This window comes from Rattus norvegicus, chromosome 10 (assembly GCF_021556685.1).
Source record: "Rattus norvegicus strain SHRSP/BbbUtx chromosome 10, alternate assembly SHRSP_T2T, whole genome shotgun sequence".
Taxonomy (NCBI): Eukaryota; Metazoa; Chordata; class Mammalia; order Rodentia; family Muridae; genus Rattus; species Rattus norvegicus.
Genome location: NC_141543.1, coordinates 87,475,070 through 87,496,545, shown reverse-complemented (window position 1 = coordinate 87,496,545; position 21,476 = coordinate 87,475,070). Strand labels below are relative to the sequence as shown.

The 21,476-nt window shown below is 52.9% G+C and overlaps 3 protein-coding genes across 12 annotated transcripts; all 3 read right to left on the bottom strand.

Moving 5' to 3' along the window:
• Positions 1–257: 257 nt before the first annotated feature.
• On the bottom strand, positions 258–21,149 carry Hoxb9 (homeo box B9). Of its 6 annotated transcripts, none has more exons than NM_001100497.1 (3): positions 18,647–19,163; positions 15,689–16,076; positions 258–289 (listed from the first exon to the last, which is right to left on the bottom strand). In NM_001100497.1, exons 1-2 carry the CDS (start codon positions 19,161–19,163, stop codon positions 15,841–15,843), a joined length of 753 nt encoding a protein of 250 aa, NP_001093967.1. In that variant the 3' UTR covers positions 258–289; positions 15,689–15,840. The 6 variants fall into 6 exon arrangements, 5 of the variants coding, with proteins under 5 accessions (NP_001093967.1, XP_087426884.1, XP_087426881.1 ...); XR_015630423.1 differs by lacking the exon at positions 258–289 and adding an exon at positions 14,094–14,646 and having other exon boundaries at positions 15,760–16,076; positions 18,647–21,149; XM_087570758.1 differs by lacking the exons at positions 258–289; positions 15,689–16,076 and adding an exon at positions 8,088–8,176 and having other exon boundaries at positions 18,647–21,149.
• Positions 460–3,883, bottom strand: Hoxb7 (homeo box B7). Its single transcript, NM_001017480.1, is given in 2 exon segments — positions 460–1,253; positions 3,465–3,883. Coding segments are annotated over 2 exon segments (660 nt in total). The 5' UTR covers positions 3,865–3,883; the 3' UTR covers positions 460–993.
• On the bottom strand, positions 5,239–8,176 carry Hoxb8 (homeo box B8). Of its 5 annotated transcripts, none has more exons than XM_087569705.1 (3): positions 7,977–8,176; positions 7,187–7,661; positions 5,239–6,406 (listed from the first exon to the last, which is right to left on the bottom strand). In XM_087569705.1, the coding sequence occupies exons 2-3, from the start codon at positions 7,608–7,610 to the stop codon at positions 6,102–6,104; spliced, it is 729 nt and encodes a 242-aa protein (XP_087425831.1). In that variant the 5' UTR covers positions 7,611–7,661; positions 7,977–8,176; the 3' UTR covers positions 5,239–6,101. The 5 variants fall into 5 exon arrangements, with proteins under 5 accessions (XP_087425831.1, XP_087425833.1, XP_087425830.1 ...); XM_087569707.1 differs by having other exon boundaries at positions 5,239–6,978; positions 7,977–8,100; XM_087569704.1 differs by having other exon boundaries at positions 5,239–6,409; positions 7,977–8,093.
• Positions 21,150–21,476: the final 327 nt, after the last annotated feature.

The following is a 21,476-nucleotide window of genomic DNA, read 5'->3' as shown; positions in this document are numbered from 1 at the left end:
TCCAATGTGTGAATGTACACTGGTGTGTATTAACGTGTCTGTGAGTGACTGTGAACACGAGTTTGCTTGTGAGTGTGTGTGTGAATGTGAACGCATGTGTTCTGGGCACGGAGCCGGGGATTGTGTGAAAGCCTGTATGTATATCTGAGAGTATATTAATGTCTGTGTTTATTTGTGACTGTAACAGTCTAGGCATTTGTATACTGTCAGCTTGTAAATGTGGGAATTGTGTGTTTTGATGGAAGGAGAGAGAGAGAGAGAGAGAGAGAGAGAGAGAGAGAGAGAGAGAAAGGGAGATGTTGGGGTTCATTACTTGGCAGTCTCCATAGCAGGGACATCTGTAAAATAAAAATAAACCCAGCACAGACAGAAAAGGCCAGCAGAGGGGCTCTGGGACCCCATTCACTACCAACCCTTACACCCTCCCAGCCATAGGGAGAGAAGGAAACACAGCATTCATTGGTATTTAATCCTTTTTTATTTTTTCCATCCTTCAGATATACAGAAAGAGGCTCATGGTTAGGAGCTAGAATCAGCAGCCAAATGCACCAGGCTCAGAAGCTAGTGGATCCTCGGGGCTCCCTAAGACCCTCTTAGTACTACTGGGAAGTATATGGTAGGTGAGGAGCCACAGGTTAATCGGCTCTTCTGGAACCACAGTTCACAAAGACAGCTTCAAAGAGGGCTTACAAAACAGCAAGATGTTACAAAGACCTTACTCGCAACATAGAAAAGGGGAGGCACATTCCAAAAAGCCACAGAGCAGGTAGATAATGTCCTTCCCAGACTGTACAAAAACAGACCACACACTTTCCCATAGGTAGTATTTTTTTTTACAGTAGTAAGAAACCCAAATTTCACCCATCTCTTTCCTTAAAATTTCAGACTTCTTCACTTAAACAGTTTGCCCCCTTATTTGAGTTCCGTGCTTCAGTTCCCACAATTGGGTTCTCCCTCTCTTCTCTTTCCTCCTCTCTTCCCTTTCTCTGTCTCTCACTCTTCCTCCTCTTCCTCCTCGTCCGCTTCCGCCTTGTCCTGGCCAGTGGTTCCTGGGCCTGAAGTTTTGTTCTCCTTTTTCCACTTCATGCGCCGGTTCTGAAACCAGATCTTGATCTGTCTTTCGGTGAGGCAGAGCGCGTGCGCGATCTCGATGCGCCGCCGCCGAGTCAGGTAGCGATTGTAGTGAAATTCTTTCTCCAGCTCCAGGGTCTGGTAGCGCGTATAGGTCTGGCGGCCCCGCTTTCGTTCAGTCCCTACTCACAGTATTTGGGGGTTGGGGGAGAGGGATAGGGAAAAAAAAACTGTGTGAAAAACACCAGGAAAATTCAGACCTCCTTCCTAGGTGGTCTGACATTTGAGGGCAGCAGAAAAAGACCACCTTGCTGGAACTAAATTAACCCCTTTACCATGTGCAGAAAAATTCCAAGCTTCTCAGGGCAAACATTTATTTTCTTTCTTTTCTTCGTGTGTGTGTGTGTGTGTGTGTGTGTGTGTGTGTGTGTGTGTGTGTGTCCCCACAAGAGTTGTTCTATTTTTTAAGCTGGGTCTTGCTAGGTAGCCTTTGGCTGGTTTCAAACTAGTAGCAATCCTCTTGACTCAGCCTCCCCAAGTGCCGAGTGCTGGGTTCATAGGCCAGCCCCACCACACCAGATAGTGCCATTATCCACAAAAGGTGGTTTTTCTCAGCCTAGGGCTTCTGAAACCCAAGTAGTTGTCAGCTGCTGGCTCCTTAAGGCTCTATTCCAGAGAGGCTACCATAGAACGAGGGCAAATTAACCCTCAGTCACTCCCTGAGGTCATGGGCTCCAAGTTTACCCTTTCCCTTCAGATGGCCTTTGAGGTACGGAACTGCTCGGAGAACCATATTAGTGTCTCTAGAGTGGGGCCCCAGGCCTAGTCTGAGAAGAAAAGAAATAAAAAGGCCCACAGGCCCAGTCCCCACCCAAACCTGCTATGGAATGGGGAATTGGAATTGGTGGTCTGACAACACTTGCTTTCTGATGTTTCCTTCCCAGTAAGTATCAAGCAAGGCCTGGCTACCCTACCCGCCTGCCTTCCTGCACAGAAAACCTAATTGTCTCAAGCAATCTTTGGGCTTCCAGCACTGCAAGGAAGAAAAGAGTGACCGTGGACTACAAGAGAGAGGAAGGTGAAGGCTCCTATGTTGGGGCTGAAGGTATCGAGAACTTCTAGCACACGCTCAGAACCCCAAGGAGACTGGGGAGATGCTGGCATCAGCCCTCTGGGGAAGGAGACAGGAGAGAGGAGGGGCTAAGGACCTTAATTTCAAGTCAGCTATAAGCCAAGATGAAATATTTACGAGGGGGAAAAAAGGGAGGGGGGCTTTGATAGACCAACCGGAAGGTCAGTTCAATTACAGAGTAGGTAATAGAAACCGTGAAGAACAATAGTCAAGAGCTGGTTTCCTCATGGCCCCCAACCCCAGGAGTCTGGGACTCTCTCTGACTGGCTTGGGCCTTCTGAGTCTTAGAGTTGGCTCCCAAGACCATCTATCTTGGGGAAATGTAAAGGAACTGTGAGGAAGCTTTGAAGGAGACCTGGGGGAAGGAAGTCTTGGTGTCTTATGGTTCCTAAAGCAGCTGCTGGGTGGCTAAATCTTGATTTGGTTCCACGGAGTCCTAGCCCTCCCCGAAGTCCTCTTTCAGGAGTGATACCACCAAACTTGGCTGTTCTTCAGGGGCCCACGGAGCCCCAGGAAAGACACCTGAAAAAGCTATGGTCTCATGGGGCTCTTGCCAGCCTTCTAGCCCACCCTCCTAAGTCCACCAGGGGCAGGAGGGGTCAGTAGACTCATCGCTCTGGGTCTCAGACTAACTCCACCACTCTCTGGCTCTGCGTCCCTGGCTGGGTCCTCATTTCTTCTGTATCCCCCTCCTCCCGCCAGGCCTCTAGAGCCCACCTCTAATTGTCCTGATGGGAATAATGGGGGAGCGGGGTTGGCTAGAAAGGCAGGGGGAGGGGAGAATTGCTTAGCGCCATGGCCCCCTCCTCCATATCTTACCCAAGCTAGGGCTGGGGGAACACACCCAGAACTAAGCTCTCAAGCAGGGAAGGGGGTAGAGAGGAGAGAGACCCTAATGGCTATTCTCTGCAAACCCCAGCCTTCCTGGGCAAGACAAACGGCCTCGTCTCCAACCCGTGCCGGCGCTGCTGATAAATATTTAAAGCTAAAAGGCCCGGAGGAAGGGTTGGGGGCGGGCTGGGGGCTTTGAGCTCTTTGGCGTCGGCAAAAAGAGATCCTCCAGGGCCTTGAGAGCACCAAGCAAAACTGGGAGTGGGGGCGGCGCGCGTGGTCCCAGCCCAGACTTAAACGGCGTGGCTATGGCCGATCTGCAGTCGGGAGTAACCTGGACACAGAGAAGGGTGCCCTGGCCGGAAGGGAGCCCTTCTGGGGACTGTGGCCCGGACGTTGCGGCTCGGGACCGCTCAGAGCGCGGTGTTACCTGAGCTTCGCATCCAGGGGTAGATCCGGAAGTTACTCTCGGCCGCCAAGTCCGAGTCCCTCTGCTCCTTGGCGCCAGCCGCCTTGGCGGGGTCGCCCGGACACACCCCGGAGAGGTTCTGCTCAAAGGGCGCGCAGTGCATGTTGAAGGAACTCGGTTCGAGCCCGTAGCCGGCCGCATAGACGCCGGCCGCGCTCTGGCCCGCCATGCCCCCACCGCCGGAGTACAGACCCTGCACCGAGGCGGAGAAGGGGGCGCCCGGACCTGCTCCATAGCCCGGGCGCTGGGGGTTGGAGGCAAAGGCGCAAGAAGTTTGTTCGGGGAAGGCTCCTGGAGCGAAAACCGAACTTGCGGCTGGATATTTAGAAAATAAAGCATTCGCATAATACAATGAACTCATAATTTGGCCGGATGATTTGTAGTCAGGGACGTTTTAGTGTCGGTTTTACGAGATTCCTTGATATATTACAGAATTAGAGTCCAGATTTACACCAAAAGGACCCCCTTTTTCCTCTTCGGACCACGTGACCCCGGCCCACGTGATATCCCCTCGGCCAATGATATAACGGCCTCCCGGAGGCTCCCAGTAATGTGGAAAAAATTGTGTGGCATTGGATTTATAAAATATGATCAATAATGAATGGGAAGGCCGAGCTCTGCGGATTGGGGCTGGGGGCTTAAGGGCTGCTGTCGACCCCCGCGGGCTGGAGGCAGCTTGCAGGCGAGATTTGGGGAGGAAGGAATTGAGTGGAAGAGAAAATAAATAACCGCTGAGCGATCCGTGTTGTCATCCCCCACCCATTTCCCCCAGCCGGTTACAGAGCGAGAGACAGACGCAGGGATTGAATGTTCGTAACTGGGTGGGTGCGTGCTGGCCGAATATTTATTAATTCGGGTTAATTCACCCGAGCTGCTGCTGTTCTCCCAAGAGGAGGGATGAGGCGAGCCTGGCTTCCCAGTTGTCTCTCAGTGCCCCAGTTTGTAGTGACTAGATGTGATCAAGGCGTCCCTAAGGCAGGAATCCAACCCAATAGGCGTTGGACGCTGAGACTCCTTGTGACAATAAAAAGATATACAAAAAAAGAAGAACGGAATGGGAGTGGGGAGAGAAAGGAAGGGAGAAGGGAGGTTTAGGTCTGGCTCGCTGCTTTCCCGGTTCCGGAAGGCGGATGCCTCACTCGGTGGAGCGTGGCTGCCAGGAAGGCAGAGGCAACGAAGGAAGGAAGGCTGCAGCAAGCCGCGGCCTAGAAACTGGGAGAAAGTGGCGACGTCCCAGAAAGGGGAGGTAGGGAGGAATCTCTTCCCTCTGCTCCTGCTTCCCCAACCTGAGTTCAAGAAAAAAAAATGGAAATATAAACTCAGAAGCCTCCCACTGCATCTTTCTCACCACCCCCCCCGTAAGCCCCCTCCCCCAACACACAGAAGGAAACAAAGAGCAAAGCGGCAGGGGACACTAGCCACCAGCCTGGGCACATCACTTCTCCAGAGAGGCCTGGGCGCTGGAGTCTCCCCGGCCCCTCAGCCTCGGAACGCAAGGGGAGGGGGTTTCTCTTGGCTCCCCTCCCTCGATCCTCTCTCCTCCAATCACGTTCAGCCGCCTCCCTCACCCCCTGCGCCCCTGGGCCCAGGGACTCGCACCACCTGCTTCCAGCCCCCGCCCCCTCTTCCCAGGGACCTAGCCTAGGCCAGCCCTGGAGCCTGCTGACCAGCTCCCCCCACCCGCAGCCCTGCGCCTAAGAGCGAATGGGGAGCGGCCGCCCGGACCAGTCTCGGGTTCTCGCTTGTAAACTTTATTGTAACTCTTCCGCCCTTTTCAGGCGCAGACAACAGAACAAAGTATAGAGGAACAACAAAATATATAATTAGCCCTCCCTCCCCCCCCCCATAAAGCAATTCACAGATACAGGATACATTCTCTTCACAGTAAACCTAAGAACACTTTTAACAATTGCTTACAGCGCGCATGCTAACTAAAGTAATCTCTTTTGAGAAACACTTAAGACAAAATTGTCAAACCAAAGGGGGTGGGGCGGGGGGGGACAGGAGGAAAAGAGAGAAGCAAGAGAGAAAGCCAGCTAGGGAGGGCAGCGGGGAGAGGGGGTTGCGAGGAAAGATGTGGAGACGGTGAGAGAAAGAGAGAGAGAAAGAGAGAAAGTGAGAGGGAGACAGAAAGAATTACGGCGTGAATAGGCAGTTTCATGTTGTTGGGAAAACTTAGCAGAAATCGGTACCTCGGTCATTACAAAGAAGCACGTTCAAAGGAAAAAGACCATTGCACAAGGAGGCTTTTTTTTACAAGGGGCGGGGGCGAGGGGATTCTGCCAGGCCGCAGTCGATCACCCTCGCAGGACGAGGGAGTCCTTGCTTAAAATCCTTTTCTTTTTTCTTTTTTTTTCCCCTCGGACCCCCAAGAGAAGGGAAGGAGATCCACGGTAGCTCACACACAGAAGCTATTACGAGATACTACCACTAGCGGGGACTGGCGCGGCGGGGGACGCTGCGGTGGGAGGCCCAGCTCCTGGCTCCGCTCGCGGGGCCGGAGCTCTCGGAGGCGGGGGGCGGGCGGCGGCGGCGTGGTCGCGGGAGGGACCGGCGGACGTGCGGGCTAGTCCGGGCCCGAGCAGTCCCAGCTGGAGCCTACTTTTTGTCACCCTTCTGCGCATCGCCCTGCTCGGCGGTCTCTGGCGCCCGCTCCAGCTTCTCTTTCTCCAGCTCCTCCTGCTCGCATTTACTGCTGGGGAACTTGTCTTTGTTGTTCTCCTTTTTCCACTTCATTCTCCGATTCTGGAACCAGATTTTGACCTGTCTTTCTGTCAGTCCCAGCGCGTGCGATACCTCGATCCTCCGCTTGCGAGTCAGATAGGGATTAAATAGGAACTCCTTCTCCAGCTCCAGGGTCTGGTAGCGGCTGTAGGTCTGGCGGCCTCGCCTGCGTCCGGCGGCTGCTGGGAATGGGGGAAAGGACGAGACAGAGGGGAGGATGGGGGAGGGGGCAGAGACAGAGAGTTGGAAGATTCGTGAACCAGCCTAGAGACCAGGATAATAAGGGCAGGGGACCCTTATGCGGGGGCGGGAGGGGGAGCGCGGAGGACGCGGTCAGCGGGGGAGGGGAGGCGAGAGGGGGGAACTAGACAGCCCTGAATCTGCAGGGCTCATAAAGGAGGAGCCCCTTCCTCTGGTAACTAGACCCAGAATAGGGGGTTCAGATATAGTAAAAGTGCATAAAGTTTAAGGGGATGAATGTGGTGGTGGTGGGGGAAGTAAAAATAAAAAGCCAGAGTGGGGACCACGAACCCACCTTGAAAAGCCCCCAGAGCCTCTGCCCCAGAAGAAAAGTTTCTTCAGGGTAATTAAACTATAAAGCAATTGAGAAGTGCAAACGTTGAGCGCCCCCACTCCCACCACTCTTCCTCCACAGCCCCCATAAAACAGTAAAAGGGGAAAGGGGTTGAAGAAGAAAAGTAAAGGAGGGTGAGGAGTTTATGGATTCAGGAAGTTCGCTTAGAGACCCCCCCTTCAAAGGAAGCAAAAAGAAAAGGGGAAAAAAGAAGAAAAGAAAGTGGGGAGGAAGGGAGAGGAGGTAGGTGTTTGGAACAGAACCTGCAAGTCCTCTAGGAGCAGAAGATGCTCCGGGACTGCCCACCAGCCCTCCCCCGCTGACCGGCCTGGGACCCTCCTGGCCCCTTCCCACCCCGTCAGGTCCAGGTCCGACGCGAGCTCACCTTGAGGGCGCATCCAGGGGAAGAGCTGTGTGGGCGACGGGCTCTGCTCAGACCCCTCGGCCTCCTCGCCCAGGCCGCTGGCTGCCGCGAGCTTGCAGTCTGCGTACTGCACCAGGTCTGGATCCTGCGCACCGAACAGGCTCTGGCGCTGCAGAGGGTCGTAGCCGTAGAAGTTGCCCGGGTCCCCGTGGCACGCCACGGCGCACGGGTTCTGCTGGTAGGGAGCCGTGGACAGCGACGATGGCCCGTGGTAGAACTCCTGGATTTGCGAAGGGTGCTGGAAGCTGCCGCCGCTGCTGGGACCGTACACCACGGTGGGTCGGCCGCCCAGGTCCTGGGCGAAGCCGCAGTCATAATAATTGGGGCGCAGGGACTCCCCGGTTTTGTATTTGGAGAACAGTGAGTTGACGAAATAAGAGCTCATTTTATTGAATTTTGAGGCGGCGGCGGCGGCGGCGCAGGCTGTAGTTGGGGGCTGTTGGGGAGGGGGTGGGGAGGGGGAAAAGGGAGGGAGAGAGAGAGAAAAAAAACGCGGATTCGCCGGCTCCTAGTCACCCTCGCCAGGAAAGGAGAGGAAAAGGGAGGAGGGAAAAAAAGAAAGAAGGGAGGAAGGAAAAGAAAGAAAAGAAGAAGATCTCGAAGCCGCCACACTTTTTGTGATTTCCAGGAATAGAAGAGCGAAGCCTGCAAAAGTCTAAGCCTGCACGGCAGCCGCGGCTCGCTCGCCCTCCCCCCACCCCCCACCCCCCAAACAAAAATATACCGCCACTTAAAGAGGTCCTCGCTTTACATTTCGAAGAAGGGATGCCAGTTCATAAACAGTTTTCGGTGATTTACTTCCCTCCAAATGAGTTGTTTCATATTTTGCCCCGTCTTTTCACCGTCATTTGCATCCATTAGAGACCCCGCATCCTATTGGCTTCCGGGTACTCCTCCCGGACAGAACGCAGAGCGAGGGTGAGAGCTAGAGAGGGCGAGCGCGAGAGAGAGCTAGAGCGAGAGAGCGCCAGGGAGTGAGGAGAGGGCAGAAAAAAAAGGAGGGGAAGGGAAAAAAAACACCCAGGGAGAGAGAGGGGGAGAGGGGGGAGAGGGAGGGGGGAGAGAACGAATACGGATTAAATCTGTTTAACTACCTACATTAATGAGATATCTCTTGCCTCACAACAAATCAAATACCTTCGCAGACCACCCCCAAAGACTGATGTGGGGGAGTCACGGAAAAACACCATGCGCACACACACATCCACAACGCTGAGCCTGGCGTAGGCACGCTGTTAATTTCGCGATTTTAACGAGGCAATTGGAGTCTTTCTAAATGTCAGGGTCGCTTCGGAAAAATGTAAAAGAACACGGTTTAATTGCGCCGAGTTTTAAAAGGTCCTATAAATGTAATTGGTATTTTAATACAAGTTATCAAATCATACAGCTTCCTCTCCTAAACATATTTTCAAACAAACGAGGTAGTCATATTTAAAGCTTTAATGATCAATTTCCTTATTATTGATAAAGGTTTAACTATCGTGTGGAGGGAATTGGCTGGGTAACCAGCCCCCAAAAAAACGGCTGTAAACTCTTTAACAAACTATAAAACGCAATAAAGCCGGAGTCTGTTGTTGTTTATGCTGCAGAGCATAAAAGCTGTTAGCATTTTACGAGTTCTTTCCTCTACAGCTATAAAACTGCAGCTTCGATCGCCCCCGCCGCCCGACTGAAGCACGGTGGGGGTGACTAAGCTGAAATGAGACCGATTATGGGTTGCTGTTGATTTTTTTTCCCCTTTCTGAGCAAACGGTGACTTTCCCGAGATTTTCGCCTCCTTCTCCCTTGCAGACACACCTGCTCCCAGACGCTCTTAGGAGACCCCAAACCACCCCAAGATCTGTCCTCGCCCAGGTCACGCACATAACTTTCCCTCATTAAGCAAACACTCGAGATTTTCCGTGGAAAAGGAATCTGAGAGGGCCTGAGAGGGGAAGAAGAAACTTTCTGGTTAATGGACAGTGCTAAGGCAGGCAGAACAAAGTTCTACAGGCGGCTGCCAATTCTGCAGTTTGTGAGAGCTTTACCTGCCGGTCATAGGGGGGGCTGCAAGAGAAAGAGGGGGGGTCTTCTGGAGGTGCTTTGGCCTAATGAGCACTTAGGAGGGAAGAGTCTGGTGCTGTCAAAGGTTGATAGCTTATGTGACTGTAAACCTGTGCCCTGGGCCTTGGCATCCAGTAACCAAGTCCAGTTGACACCCAGCTTTCTGGGGCCAATCACCCGTAACTTCCAGGTATAGGCAGTGACCTCTTCAACCACACACCAAAAGAGGTACGGGTAATGGAGATTGAGGCTGGCCACCAAGGCCTTGGTTACTGCTGCCTTATGCCCTCCAGTGCCCTAGACAAAGGCTTTAAGCTGTGCGTTTAAAAGGCACCTGTTATTGGTATATGTCCCCATGGCCATTAGACCTGCACTAACTTTGGGATGAAGGGACTTGGGAAATACAAGGCCAACGAGGTCTCCATTGTCCCTTTTCTCTTTTGGGGTGCCTTTGGTTGAACCTTGAACATCTGAAGATCTGAGGCCTCAAACCCAGAAATGACTGGCTGCCTCACTCCAAAAGCAGGCCCTTCTCTGTGTACCTGGCACATGGCCGGTTGGGGGGGTCAGACCTTAGGAGGCTCAGGGTGGCAGGCAGAGCCAATGGTTTCCTGAGGGAACTGATGAGGGCCCAAAAGACAGAGAGAAGGAGAAAGAAATGTTCTAGAACAAAGGCAGAGTCAATTTTACAAATAAATTAAATCTATTGCTCCTTCTCTAAGGTGCTTCTTTTTTGGGGGGGTTTCACGAGCCTGAATGTTTTTAAAAATGAGACCACGTTTCAAAAACAAAAACAAAAAGAGCTGTCCTACTGGTTTCAGTCAGCCATCTAAAGTACAGTGAATATAGCCGTGGAGGAGGGGTCGAGGGAGGGAAAGGGAACCAGGCTCTGGGTTTTGTTTTGTTTTTTTGTTTTTTTTTTTTTCCACAAGGATGAGGGGTCCGTGAGGCAACCTAAAGCACAGTCAAGTTGTTGCTGAAAGCGAACATTTTATCAAGTGCGGGGATTTTATGGTCATGATTTGAGGACTCATTGGTGAGGTAGAAATTCAATGGCTTGTTCTAAATCATCCCTACGCCGTGCCAGAAATTTCTGATGGAAGGAAAATGTTTCTATTATAAGAAGAAAAAAAAAACAAGAAAGAGCGCGGAGATAATTTATAAACACCCAACGGAGGGCAGATTTATTGGAGAAACTCAAGTTGAGGAGACACTAGGCTCGCCTCTTTACACCTGGTCCTGCGGAAAGAGAAGAAGCTACACGGGGGTAGGGGGGCTGTGGGGTCATTTTGGAGGTTCAGATTGGAGGGAGGTTCGGCCGAACAGAGAGAAAAGTGAGGACTGGGAACCAGCCAAAGGGGTTGTGGGCAGTCAGAGAGGCAACCTCAGAACGAAAACTGTCTGGGTCCAGGCCTCCATCAGCTACGTCCCAGAAGGACTGGCTTCCGCGTGGTTTGCCAGAGTAAGGAAGCCAAGGGCAGAGGCTGGGGCACGCCACAGGAAGCCGCAGTTCTCACCTGGAAGTTCGGAAGCACGGAAAAGCGAGACTGCTTGCCATCGCCATGCCTGCCTCTATTGCTATTGGGGGGGGGGGGTGCTCAGGATTTTGACTGAGCCTCCCGAGGAATTGCTGCAACCTTCCCGCTTCTCGCATCCCGCACCCCGCATCCCGCATCCCGCATCCCGCATCCCGCACCCCTAGGGAGACCCTGCCCGGAGCCTTGGCGACCAGGCACTGGCTCAGCCCAGACTGGCATGCAAAGGCTCTGGAGTCAGCGTCCTGTCGCAGCGGTGCCTCCGACTTGGAGACCACCGAATCTTCTTCACCAAAGCTAGGTCCCCATTTCTCCCAAATTTGGAAATCTCCCAGAGGACATGTCGGATTCCCTCTTCAGCAGGTGTGGGCAGCCAGCCTGGGGTAGCTTCCTCTTCAAAAGACCTGCGGTCTCACGGCTCTCCCTTGGCTCTCCCTTCTCACCTGTTCCACGCTGGCCTGCACTTTATTCCTCTCACCCCACTACAGGAAAAATCTCAGTTTTTCAAACCAATTCGCCTCCTTGATTTGTGTCCATTATTTCTATATTTTTTATTATTAATATTATCCCCGGTTCCCACGCATTTCTCGCTCCATCAAATGCACCAACTGGGAAACTGCTTTCTCGGTGTGAGAAATTCAGAAAATGAACCATTTGAGGAGGAAAAAAAGGAGCTCTGTTATAATTGAAATACATACATTAGGGGAAAGAGCCATAGCAAACCCTATATTTTTATTGTGTGCAAATTACTCATGACTTTTGGTAGCTCTCGGTTTCTAGACACGGGGCCGAACAAGGTGCTGTGTAGAGCGGCTGGAGCCCGCAGTCGCAGCACTGGAAATTTTCATATGGAGCAAGGATGCCATCTAGCGGCCACTGTACAAAAAGACGCCTTTCTATCTGCTCAGCCAGGTTCTCTGAGAACTAGCAGAGGAGGCGACAAACGATTAAACTTTCATTATTACTAGAAATGGGGGAGAAAAATGAAAGCAGATAAGAATAAGGCTTACGAATCAGGAAACAGTTAGTGGACTAGTTCAGATAAGCTAAAAGAAAAAAGCTGTATATTCTCTCAGTCCTTAATTTCTGTTGTAGATGCTGAACGAAGCCTTGCACCCTTTATAGTCAGTAAAAGAGGAAATCAGCACGTTGTAAGCCTTATACGATTATTTCACACGCTGAGGGGTAACAATTGGGCTTTTTGTGTGAAGTGAGAAGGGCTGAGGGGATGGAACGGAATAGAAAAAGGATCAAGAGGCTACTCTCCCCTACATCTGGCCCTGCTGGACCCTGTGCGTGTCCGTGTGTCCGTGTCCATGTGTGTGTGTGTGTGTGTGTGTGTGTGTGTGTGTGTGTGTGTGTGTGTGTCCGCGTGTGCAAAGGTTTCTTATTTATGGCTGGCGGTTGGGGGGGGGGGTGTAAAGAACAAAGACAACAGTCAGAATTTCAATTGCTGAAGCTTTAGGGGACAACAAAGCGTTCTTCCTCCCAGCTGCTAGCTTCTTTACTTTTTACCCTCAGGGGAAACTCACTCCACTGCCCCTGATTCCCAAGTTCCAGACTCCAAGCCCCAGACCTGGGTGCAAGAGAGTTGAGGGTGAGGGTGGGGGCTCCGTACCCATTCTCCCACCAGATCCGGAGCCCGGGCTCATCTGAGGCCCATCTCCGGAAAGTTTCCCCTCACTGTTTGCTTTGCTGCTGTTTAGTTTCTTAACCTTCAGAAATTTATACCCTATAAACTTTTATAGCGGTCATATTCTTTTATTGCTGCACACACGGCATTGAATTCCTCTCCTAGCTTCTCTCTCCCTCACACTCTCTTGCTCTCTCTCTCTCTCTCTCTCTCTCTCTCTCTCTCTCTCTCTCTGAATCTCTCTTTTATGACAATTGATTTCCTCATCTCCAGCTTCCCAGCCTCTGCACCTTCGCCTTTGTTTGTCTTGAAAGAAGCCACCCCCGAGCTGGGGACCCAGACGCCGCTGCCAGAGGCAACTCCAGACGCCCTCGCCTCCAATCCTGCAGCGGCCCAGTCTCCAGCCTCGCTTTTTATGTTTCCTTTTGGCAGAAACTGGCTTCCTTCGCTCATTCTCTGCAGCCGGCAGAGCCTGGAGAGCCAAGGATGGAGAAACAGCCCAGTCTACACCAGCTGTAAAGCCAGATTAATTTTCCATCTTTAACATAACCCTCCTGGCAGGCCGCCTGTTCCCGCTGCGGTACCAGGAGTTTCTCCGTGTCTTGCCTCCTGTTTCTCCGATCCCCTTGCCCTTTCGTTAGAGAAGGGTAGGGCCCGCCTTGGCAGGGCTTCTTCCTTTCCCTCCGGTTAGCCTTTGTCCCCACCTCCACCCCAACCCACAGTGTCTCCGCTGCAGTGTGGCTGTGGCGTGGGCAGCAGATGAGAAGCTTGCGCGAGGTCAGCGGCAGAGCTGCAGGCCGGCAGCAGCCGGATCCTCACGACTGAATAAGAAAAAACAGGGCTTCCACGACCTCACGACAGGCTCTGGCGGGGACACCGCAGTGTGAGAGGAGCGGGAAAGATGACTCTTGAAACCAAGTGTAATTTGCGGGGGGGAGGGCGGGGGTGCGTTTGAAAAGGAATTATTTCCCACTTCTGAAACGTTTGGGTTCCACACTCCGGTGGCTTTCTTTTGAGAACTGTCACACTCCCTGATCTCAACCCTCCAAACTCAGCAAGCCTCAGACCAAGGCTGCTGCCCTATGAGCCCTAGATGGGGCGGCGCGGGGGGGGGGTGTTGGGGGGGTCGGGGAGGGAGTCGACAAAGAATCTTGAGTTTCAACTATTTGAGCTTTCTCCCTGCTCTGGGTCTCCTACACTCAACCACCGTCCTCCAGGCAATAGCAGAAAAAAAGCTACCAACTTTCTCCTTGCAGGGTGTTTTGAAGGGGTTAGTTGAGAGATGCTGCGCCTCCAGGAGCTACAAGCCAAGCTTTTCTTTCCCTGAGTTAGTGGGGGAAGTCTCCAGAACAACTTTGTCTAGGTGAAGACCCCTTGCTATAGGGAGACTCTACTCCAAAAGACGATGGAGGTTGTTTTTTCGTCCACTCTCCTGGTTCTACCGAAAGGGCCCTGCTCAGTTTGGAACTTGGAACTTGGGTACCCACCAGGTGTCAGCACCACCAGAGCAGGTAGAAGGCTCTGAAAGGTCAAAGGAGAAAGCCCGTGGCTGTGGACATTAACTTGTCTTTGTTTGAAGCCCTGTTATTAGCAACTGGACTCTTTGCTTAATGACCAGAGAGAAGAGAAAGCAACACAGAATAAAACGCAGGAGAGGTTTTCTAGAGTGATATATATTTTTTTGTTGTTGTTTTTTCTTTTTCTTCCAAAACAAACAATTAGAGCTCTAGGCCCCCTGCCCTCCCCACTCCCACCCTCAGCCCTCCCTTATAAGCAACAACTGAAAAATCGCTGCCAAAGAAATCACAAAACACAAGCACAACTTCACCACAGCCACTGACAAAGCAAAAAACATAAAATAAAATAAAATTATAAAATAAAATTCAAAGTTCTACTAGAATGACCTCTTTGCAGTCAGGAGAAGCGGGAACAAAAGTCCACAAGCGGGAACAAAAGTCCACGGGTGGAAGGGATTGAGAAGCAGGGAGAGCCGGAGAAGCAGAGGATTTGCCTCTCTGCCCGATGGGAAGGCTGGATGTTTGCCTCTTTCCTTCGCACACTGGCCTGTTTGGCAGAAGTGGACCCATGCATCAGCAGCAGGACGGACCCAGCAGTGTACTTTGCAGGAGGTAGAGGTGAAGTCCCCACTCTGAGCTTTGGGGGAGTCTTCCTTTGGCCCTCTGGCTGGATGTCAAAGGGTTCTCTTCTTCCTGGGTCAGGAAAGCTAGTGAAATGGAGAGACACCCACCAGCCCTTCTTGCTGAGGCACTTGCCCTGACTGCCTACCCTGGAAGGGAGCTGGGGAATTGATTCACAACACATTTTCAGACTCTCCTGACCCGGCCTTCTCTATGGTGGGGTGGACCTAGCAGAGAGGAAAGGGACTTTTTTTTTTCTACAATGGGGGACTTGTCTTGCTGGTACAAGATGGGTTTGTTGGGAAGGGGGGTTTATTTCAGAGTTGGAGGGAATGGAGAGGAATCCAAGACTGTGGTCAGCAAGAAAAGCTACATTCTGTCAAGGGGGGGTGGGTGGGAATGCATGAACGGAGAAATAGCATTGTCAAGGTTCTATGACCCCCCCCACACACACACACAAGTTGACCTCCTTTAGTTGGAAGAAGATGAAAACATGCAGAATTAAACACTTCCTGCAGGAAAATATACGAGGGGACCCCACTAAAGGTACCTTCATAGAACCCTGCTTTTCTTGCCCTTTCTAGCTCACAACAGCTTGGGGACAGGGTTGGCCACATCTGCCCACAGGCCTCACCAGGTACGGAGTATAGCTGGCAATTCCATAGGGATACACATTGGGATGCTGAGACTTTGGGCTGCAGTGCCTCACTGAGGGCATCTCTAGACATCTTCCTGGTGTGTGTTTGGATCAGATAAATGAACCTGATCTGAGGGCTGCCCTGCTGGGTTTGGTGAGCAATTTCTCCACTATCAGGGTGGACTCCAAACTTCATGTCTGTGGGCATTTGCTGGGGTGTGTGCAGTTAAACTGTACCTGGGTGTCGTCTGGCTAGGTTGCAGGGAGGGAACAGGCAGACTGGAAGAGAGGGAATGGGGTTTTGCAGAAAAATTAGCAGGGGGTAGGGTGGGGGGAGGGAGATGCTAGGAGCTTGACTAGGGTTCTCTCTCCTCCAGTGAGGCTTATCACTTTTCTAGGAACCAAGGATAGCTAGCTTCTAACTTAACAGAACTTCCTCTTAACACCAGGGGAGTGGGGAGAGAGAGAGAGGGGGGGGGCAAAGGAGAGGAGCCGGGCTCCAGGTGCAGATGAGGGGCTTTAAAGAGGAGATACCCTTCCCCACTCACTTGGGTACAACCCAGACAGCAGTGGCTTTTCCAGCCAACACATAAATAGTAAGAGTGAGCTGGGGAGAGGTGGGGTCATCTTTACTCTTTGCCCTGCTCCTTATTCATCTTCTTCATTTTCATCCGCCGGTTCTGAAACCAGATTTTGACTTGTCTCTCACTCAGATTGAGGAGTCTGGCCACTTCGTGCCTGCGGTCCCTGGTGAGGTACATATTGAATAGAAACTCCTTCTCTAGCTCCAGCGTCTGGTATTTGGTGTAGGGACAGCGCTTTTTCCGGGAAGAGCGGGCGTGCAGCCAGTTGGCAGAGGGGTTGGCTGAAAGAGAAGTAGCGATAGAATCAAAGAGAGGAAGGGAGTGGAGGACCCCAGACCAAGAAGGTATGTGTGCTCACATCCATTCCCCGTCTGGCATTGGAGAAAGACACCCGGGCCTCCAAGACCTCAGAAAGTATCTCTAACTGGGCCAGGAGGAAGGAATATGGACAGCTCCAAGGGAATAGTACTTTGAAGGGGATGCTGCTCAACTACCTAAGCATCTCCAAAGCTTGGACTGCTCCAGGCATCTCAGCCTTCCTCTATTTGTGTCCAAACAGACCTGGACTCAGATCAGAGGAGCTCAGTAGAGCTGGAATCACACCACCAGCTAAAGGTGGATGACCTGAAGGGTTCCTTGGCTCTAGCTTTCAGGGGAAGGGGGGAAGAAGTGGTAAGGAGTGAAATTCTGTTCAGCCACAGCCAAGAGATCTCTTGATGCTTCAGTCCAGTTCCAGCGAACCCTGCTTAGAAAGCTCTCTTTCAGCCCAGGGCCTAGGCAGCAGACATGTGAGTCTGGGTAGACAGCCCTCCCCATCACACCCCACAAATAAGAGCCTGCATTTACAGCCACGAACACCCAGCACACTCCAACTCACAAGCGACCCAATTGCAACCATTTATCAATTGCAGCCCATGGATGGGGAGCCCCAGGGCTTCCAGATAACTTATGGTGGCAATAGCCTCTTCCTTTCTGCTACTCAGCTCAGTTTGGTTAACACAAGTTCAGGGAGACTGGGAAGCAAAATTGCTCCAGCTCCAAGGTGGGGAAGCAGAAATGAGGCAGGATAGCAGAAAGCCCCTCACAGCACACCAACCCTTTTAGCTGACCCAGTGGAGAGGCAGAGAAAAGTGTAATTGAGTGGAAAGGGGCACAAAGAGCAAATAACATATACAGCGTTTTTGTTTTTGTTTTTTTCTTTTTCTTTTTCTATCCAGCATCTCTCCCTAGACCTCAGGACTCAGGAAAGTTGCCCCCGCTTCCCCAAAGCGGAGCCAATTCCAAGTAAGATGCACTCCACCAGCTTCCCCCAAATGAAAAGCTCTGAATATCTATGTATATGTATATGTTTTTAAATTCACTTCAATTCTACACTAAGTAGCGTGTCTTACCAATTTGCAGCGCTATTCCCTTAATGTGATTGCCTGGGATGGGACCCGCAGCCTTTTCCTCTTTCATTAAATATGAAAGAGGAAAAAAAACTGTTAATAATTGATCCTAGCCAAATGGCTGCCTTACAATAATGGGCCTTCCAGGCTGAGAGTTTGGGGCCATGGGGTGAGGGGGTCTGTTTGGGTGTTTGCTGGAGGTTTGGGAAGAGCTGTTTTGGGATATAAACTCCTAATGATTCAACCTGGCAAGTTGGAGGTATGAGGGGACCACAAGGGTCACGGGGGAGTAGTGTCTCTCCTTGCTTTTCAGAGGGCAAACATGCCCCCAGAAGACCCATTGGCCACTCTGTTGGTGGGACATCTGATAGGGAGATGCAAGGACCAAACTATGTGCCCAGAGGAGAAAGAGGTGAGGAGTTGACCTGCAGTTTGTCCGGTTTTGTTTGGGACCAAGAGCGTGCCCCTAACCAGTTTGTCTTCTCCATTCATAAAAGCAAACAAAAAAGTAAGCCTCCTCTCCTCTCAGCCAGCAGCACTTGGGGATTTATTTTAGCAAGGGTGCTTTTAGGAGTGGGAGGTGGTAAGAAACTCCACCAAGGGTAGAGTTCTCCGCCCCTGCGCAGTCCTCCCCCTCCCTCCCCCAGGTCCCTTCGGGTGTCTTCTCCTCCTTTCTAGAGGGAGGCCCTGTCTTTAGCAAATGATGCCTAGACTCTCCAAGAGGTGGACTGCCCGGCTAGTTCTCAGAAGCCCCGCGGAGATCAGCGGGAACCGCAGGAGGAGAAACGGGCCACCCTGTGCAGGATGCCCTAGAAGGGCGGGGGACCCCGAGGGAAGGCTCCCGGGGAGGGGCCGGCGCACTGGGGAGGGGGCTCCGTCACTGCTTCCTGGGCTTCCCCCGCCCCTCCCGGCGCCTGCTGCCGACCGGACGCGGCTACTGCGTGAGATCTGCTAGGAACAATTCTCCGCCAAGCTGTTGCTCGCAAATAAAATCCTAATGAGCCCCCTCCCCCTTCCCCTTGGCCGGTGGGGACGATCTGCGCGTGGCGCAGGCGGCTCTGCCGGGTGCGCTTCGGCCCCGTGCCCGCGCGGGCTCCCGGCCGGCCGCGCTGGCCGTCGGCCCGGCCCCCTACAGTTCCTCACTGGACTGTCGCAGGTCCCTTTCCTTGTTTCCAGCCCCAGCCTGGAGAAGAAGGAAGATGGGATAGAGAGACTTGGTCCTGAGTCTCAGTCCCTGCACTACTAAAAGGGTGAAGGGCAGCCTCAGTGGACACCCAGCCTCCTGGACACCCAGCTTTTTCCTTTCCCGGTCCCTTCCTTCCTCTTCCCTCCACCCCCTCTAGCCCTGCGGCCCCAGGCGCGCTGTCCCTTTACATTGTCCGGTTTATGGCCTCTCCCCTCCCCTCCCCCGGCCTGGACTGCAGCCCTGGGGGGGATTTCCTCACTTTTTTTTTATAACTTACTTTGATCCGGCCTCTCTTTGTCCTCGCTTCCTTCGCAAATTTTATTGTCCCCGTAGCCGGCTCTTTGATTAGACAGGACAGCCTCCCTGCCCGCCGAAGTTTCCAAACTGTACTCGGGCGTGCCCTGTTTAAGCAGCTCCCCGGGCGCGCCCAGCAGCGGCTCCGCCTTCACGGCCGCCTGGCCCTGCCCCGGGGCGGCCTCGGCGCGGGGAGCCGGCTCTAGCCAGGTACGGAGGTACCTGCTCTCGGCCGCCGGCGCGCCCTGGGGCTGCAGGTAGGGGTGGTAGACCGACGGCAGGCTCCCCGAAGCGTGCGGGCTCAGCGGCGCCCAGGAGGCGCCGAACACCGGAGCTTTGGGCTGGAAGCTGCACGAGGGGAAGTCCAGGTGCTCGGCGTGGCCCGGCTGCCGCGGGTTCGCGTACTGGCCCGAAGGAAACTTGGCTGGAGGCGCGTCCTCGCTCTCGTGACTTATGATCGAGTCGACATAATAGCTGCTAAGCGTCCCAGAAATGGACATTCTCAGACATTATCCGCGCGCTCGCAGGGGGAAGGGAAGCGCTCGCGCCGTGGCGCCCAAGCAGGGAAAGGTGGCACACGGACCGGGTGCAGAGGGCTTTCGGACGCGACCCCCCCAGACCCCCACCCTCCCACCCCCACCCCCTGCTCAACTTCTCAGCCAACAAAGTACAGTGGAGCAGCCCGGCTCGGAGCTCCTTGCAAAATGATTGGTCAAAGTTTTGCGGACTGCCTGATAAAGCGTCAGCTCCGACATAAATCAATCCGGCGAGGGGGCTGCGCTCGCGCTGTCATCCGTCCTCACCGCATTCCATATCCAGGATGGATTGTTTTATGCTGATGCAATGTGCTATCACGTCAGGGCTCCGGCGGCCACGTAACCTCAGCCTGAGCTGCTGGGCCGCCCGGGGCCCCTCCCGCTTTTACAGGAAGGGGGGTTCTCAACATAGGGCGATGGGGGCGGAGGAGAGGCGGAGGCAAGCAGCGGGCTGCCTCTGGAGGGACGCAGGCTGAGGAGCCCTCTCCCCAGGCGGGTTGGAGAGAGAGGGGAGGGAAGACCAGCATACTGGGAGGAAGAGCGCCCCAGCCTCAGAGCAGCGGGAGAGGCCCGACAGGGTAATTAAAGAGGAGGTAGTCTTGTCACCCGCCCCCCCCAACACCTCCACCTCCACCCCGCGGGCCCTCATTTCCTGTCCTCTGTCCCCTTGACAGAGATGTTTATTAAACAACAGCAGTACAGCGACCCACAGGAGATGAAGTAAAAGGATGGGAAAGAAGTTGGGGGTTTTATAGGACAGTTATCCTCTTTGGAGGGGTTCAGGGCACAATTTGGGGAGATTTACGGGACTGGGCTCTTCTCTTGATCCTTTAGCAGCTGAGAGAGGCAAAGGGGGAACTCGGTGGGACCAGTGTCCAAAGAATCATTATCTGTCCTGAAATTATAGCCTGCCTAAGGCCAAAAGGACACACCAGGCCCTGGAACTAGTCTACGAAAAAGAGTTCCAGGCGACTAACCAGTCTTATTTAACTCCTCAAAATTTGTCTTGGGCCTTTGTGAAGCGCTGGGTCCACGGCCATTTCTTGTCCTTCATTCAGAATCTGAGACCCTTAAAACTGTCCAGATGAGGGGGCTAATGATGAAATGAATTAATGAGGAATGATTAAAGGAACTCTGGAGAGGGGGGAGAAGGTCCCCAAACAGCACAGTAAGGAACACCGGGTGACCTTCCTTTCCATCCAAAAAGGGAAAGAGGCTAAATTCTCAACACTCCAGCGCTTTTCCCCAGCGCTTTTCACCCGGAATTGTCGCTCTGGAAAACGTCCAAATACCGACATAGGGCAGTAGCAAGTACAGAGGAGTCCCCCGCATCAGTCCGTTTCCCCCACCCGCCGCCTTCCCCTCTACAATCCTCTCGTGGAGACCACAAATAGTGCATTTTATTAGCAGCTATTCTGCGGCCCTGCGCAGGGACTCCCCCGAGGCCACTGGCTGGTTTCCTGGCGGCTCTCCCAGCTCCTGCTTCCACAGCCTCTGCCTGGGTGCAGGCACCTCCCCCGGTGTGGAGCTCTGGGAGGCTCGGCCTTAGACAGACTTGGTTAGTTGTAGAGACAGATTTCTTGGCTGTTCTCGGAGTCTGGACCGTTAGGCAGACTGCTCCAGGAGCCATGGCCCCCTCCTTATCCTCCCCTCCCTTTAGAAAAAGTGGAACCGTTCTAACTTGGGGTTATATGTTTTTAGCCAGTACCCCTTCTGCCCAGTAGAAGGCTGCGGATCACCTCCGCGAGCACACACACAGTCCACACACACAGTCCCGCCCGCTTGTCTTTCCAAATGAAGCCATCTCGTGTCATTACGTGTGAAATACGAGACCGAAGCGCCATATTTCTTCGCATTATGGCGATTTCAAAATGATTTTTTAAAGATCAATGCGGGCGCCCAGCCGGCCCCTTCAATTCCACCCACGCTCTTGGAGAGCGACAGCCCAGCAGATCCGGAACCAAACAGCGTGAAGATCTGTTTTTTTTTTTTTTCCCCTTAGTATCCAAATGGGGAAACAAACATCCGATGCAAATTCTTCTAAGTAGCGGTTGGATGCTTGGAAAAGTCAAGAGAGCTTCCCGGACCTGCCAACAAGAAGCTGGGCCTGAAGCGAATGAATCATAGTTAGGAAAAAGCACCTGTTCCTGCTTTGCTAGTCGTATGAAATCTGCCATCCGTTTTACCCGTAATAAATATAGTCTTCAGGCAAAAAAAATCCCCTCCTCAGCCATAAATAACAGCGTTATGAAGCATGTCGAGGTGGGTATATGATTT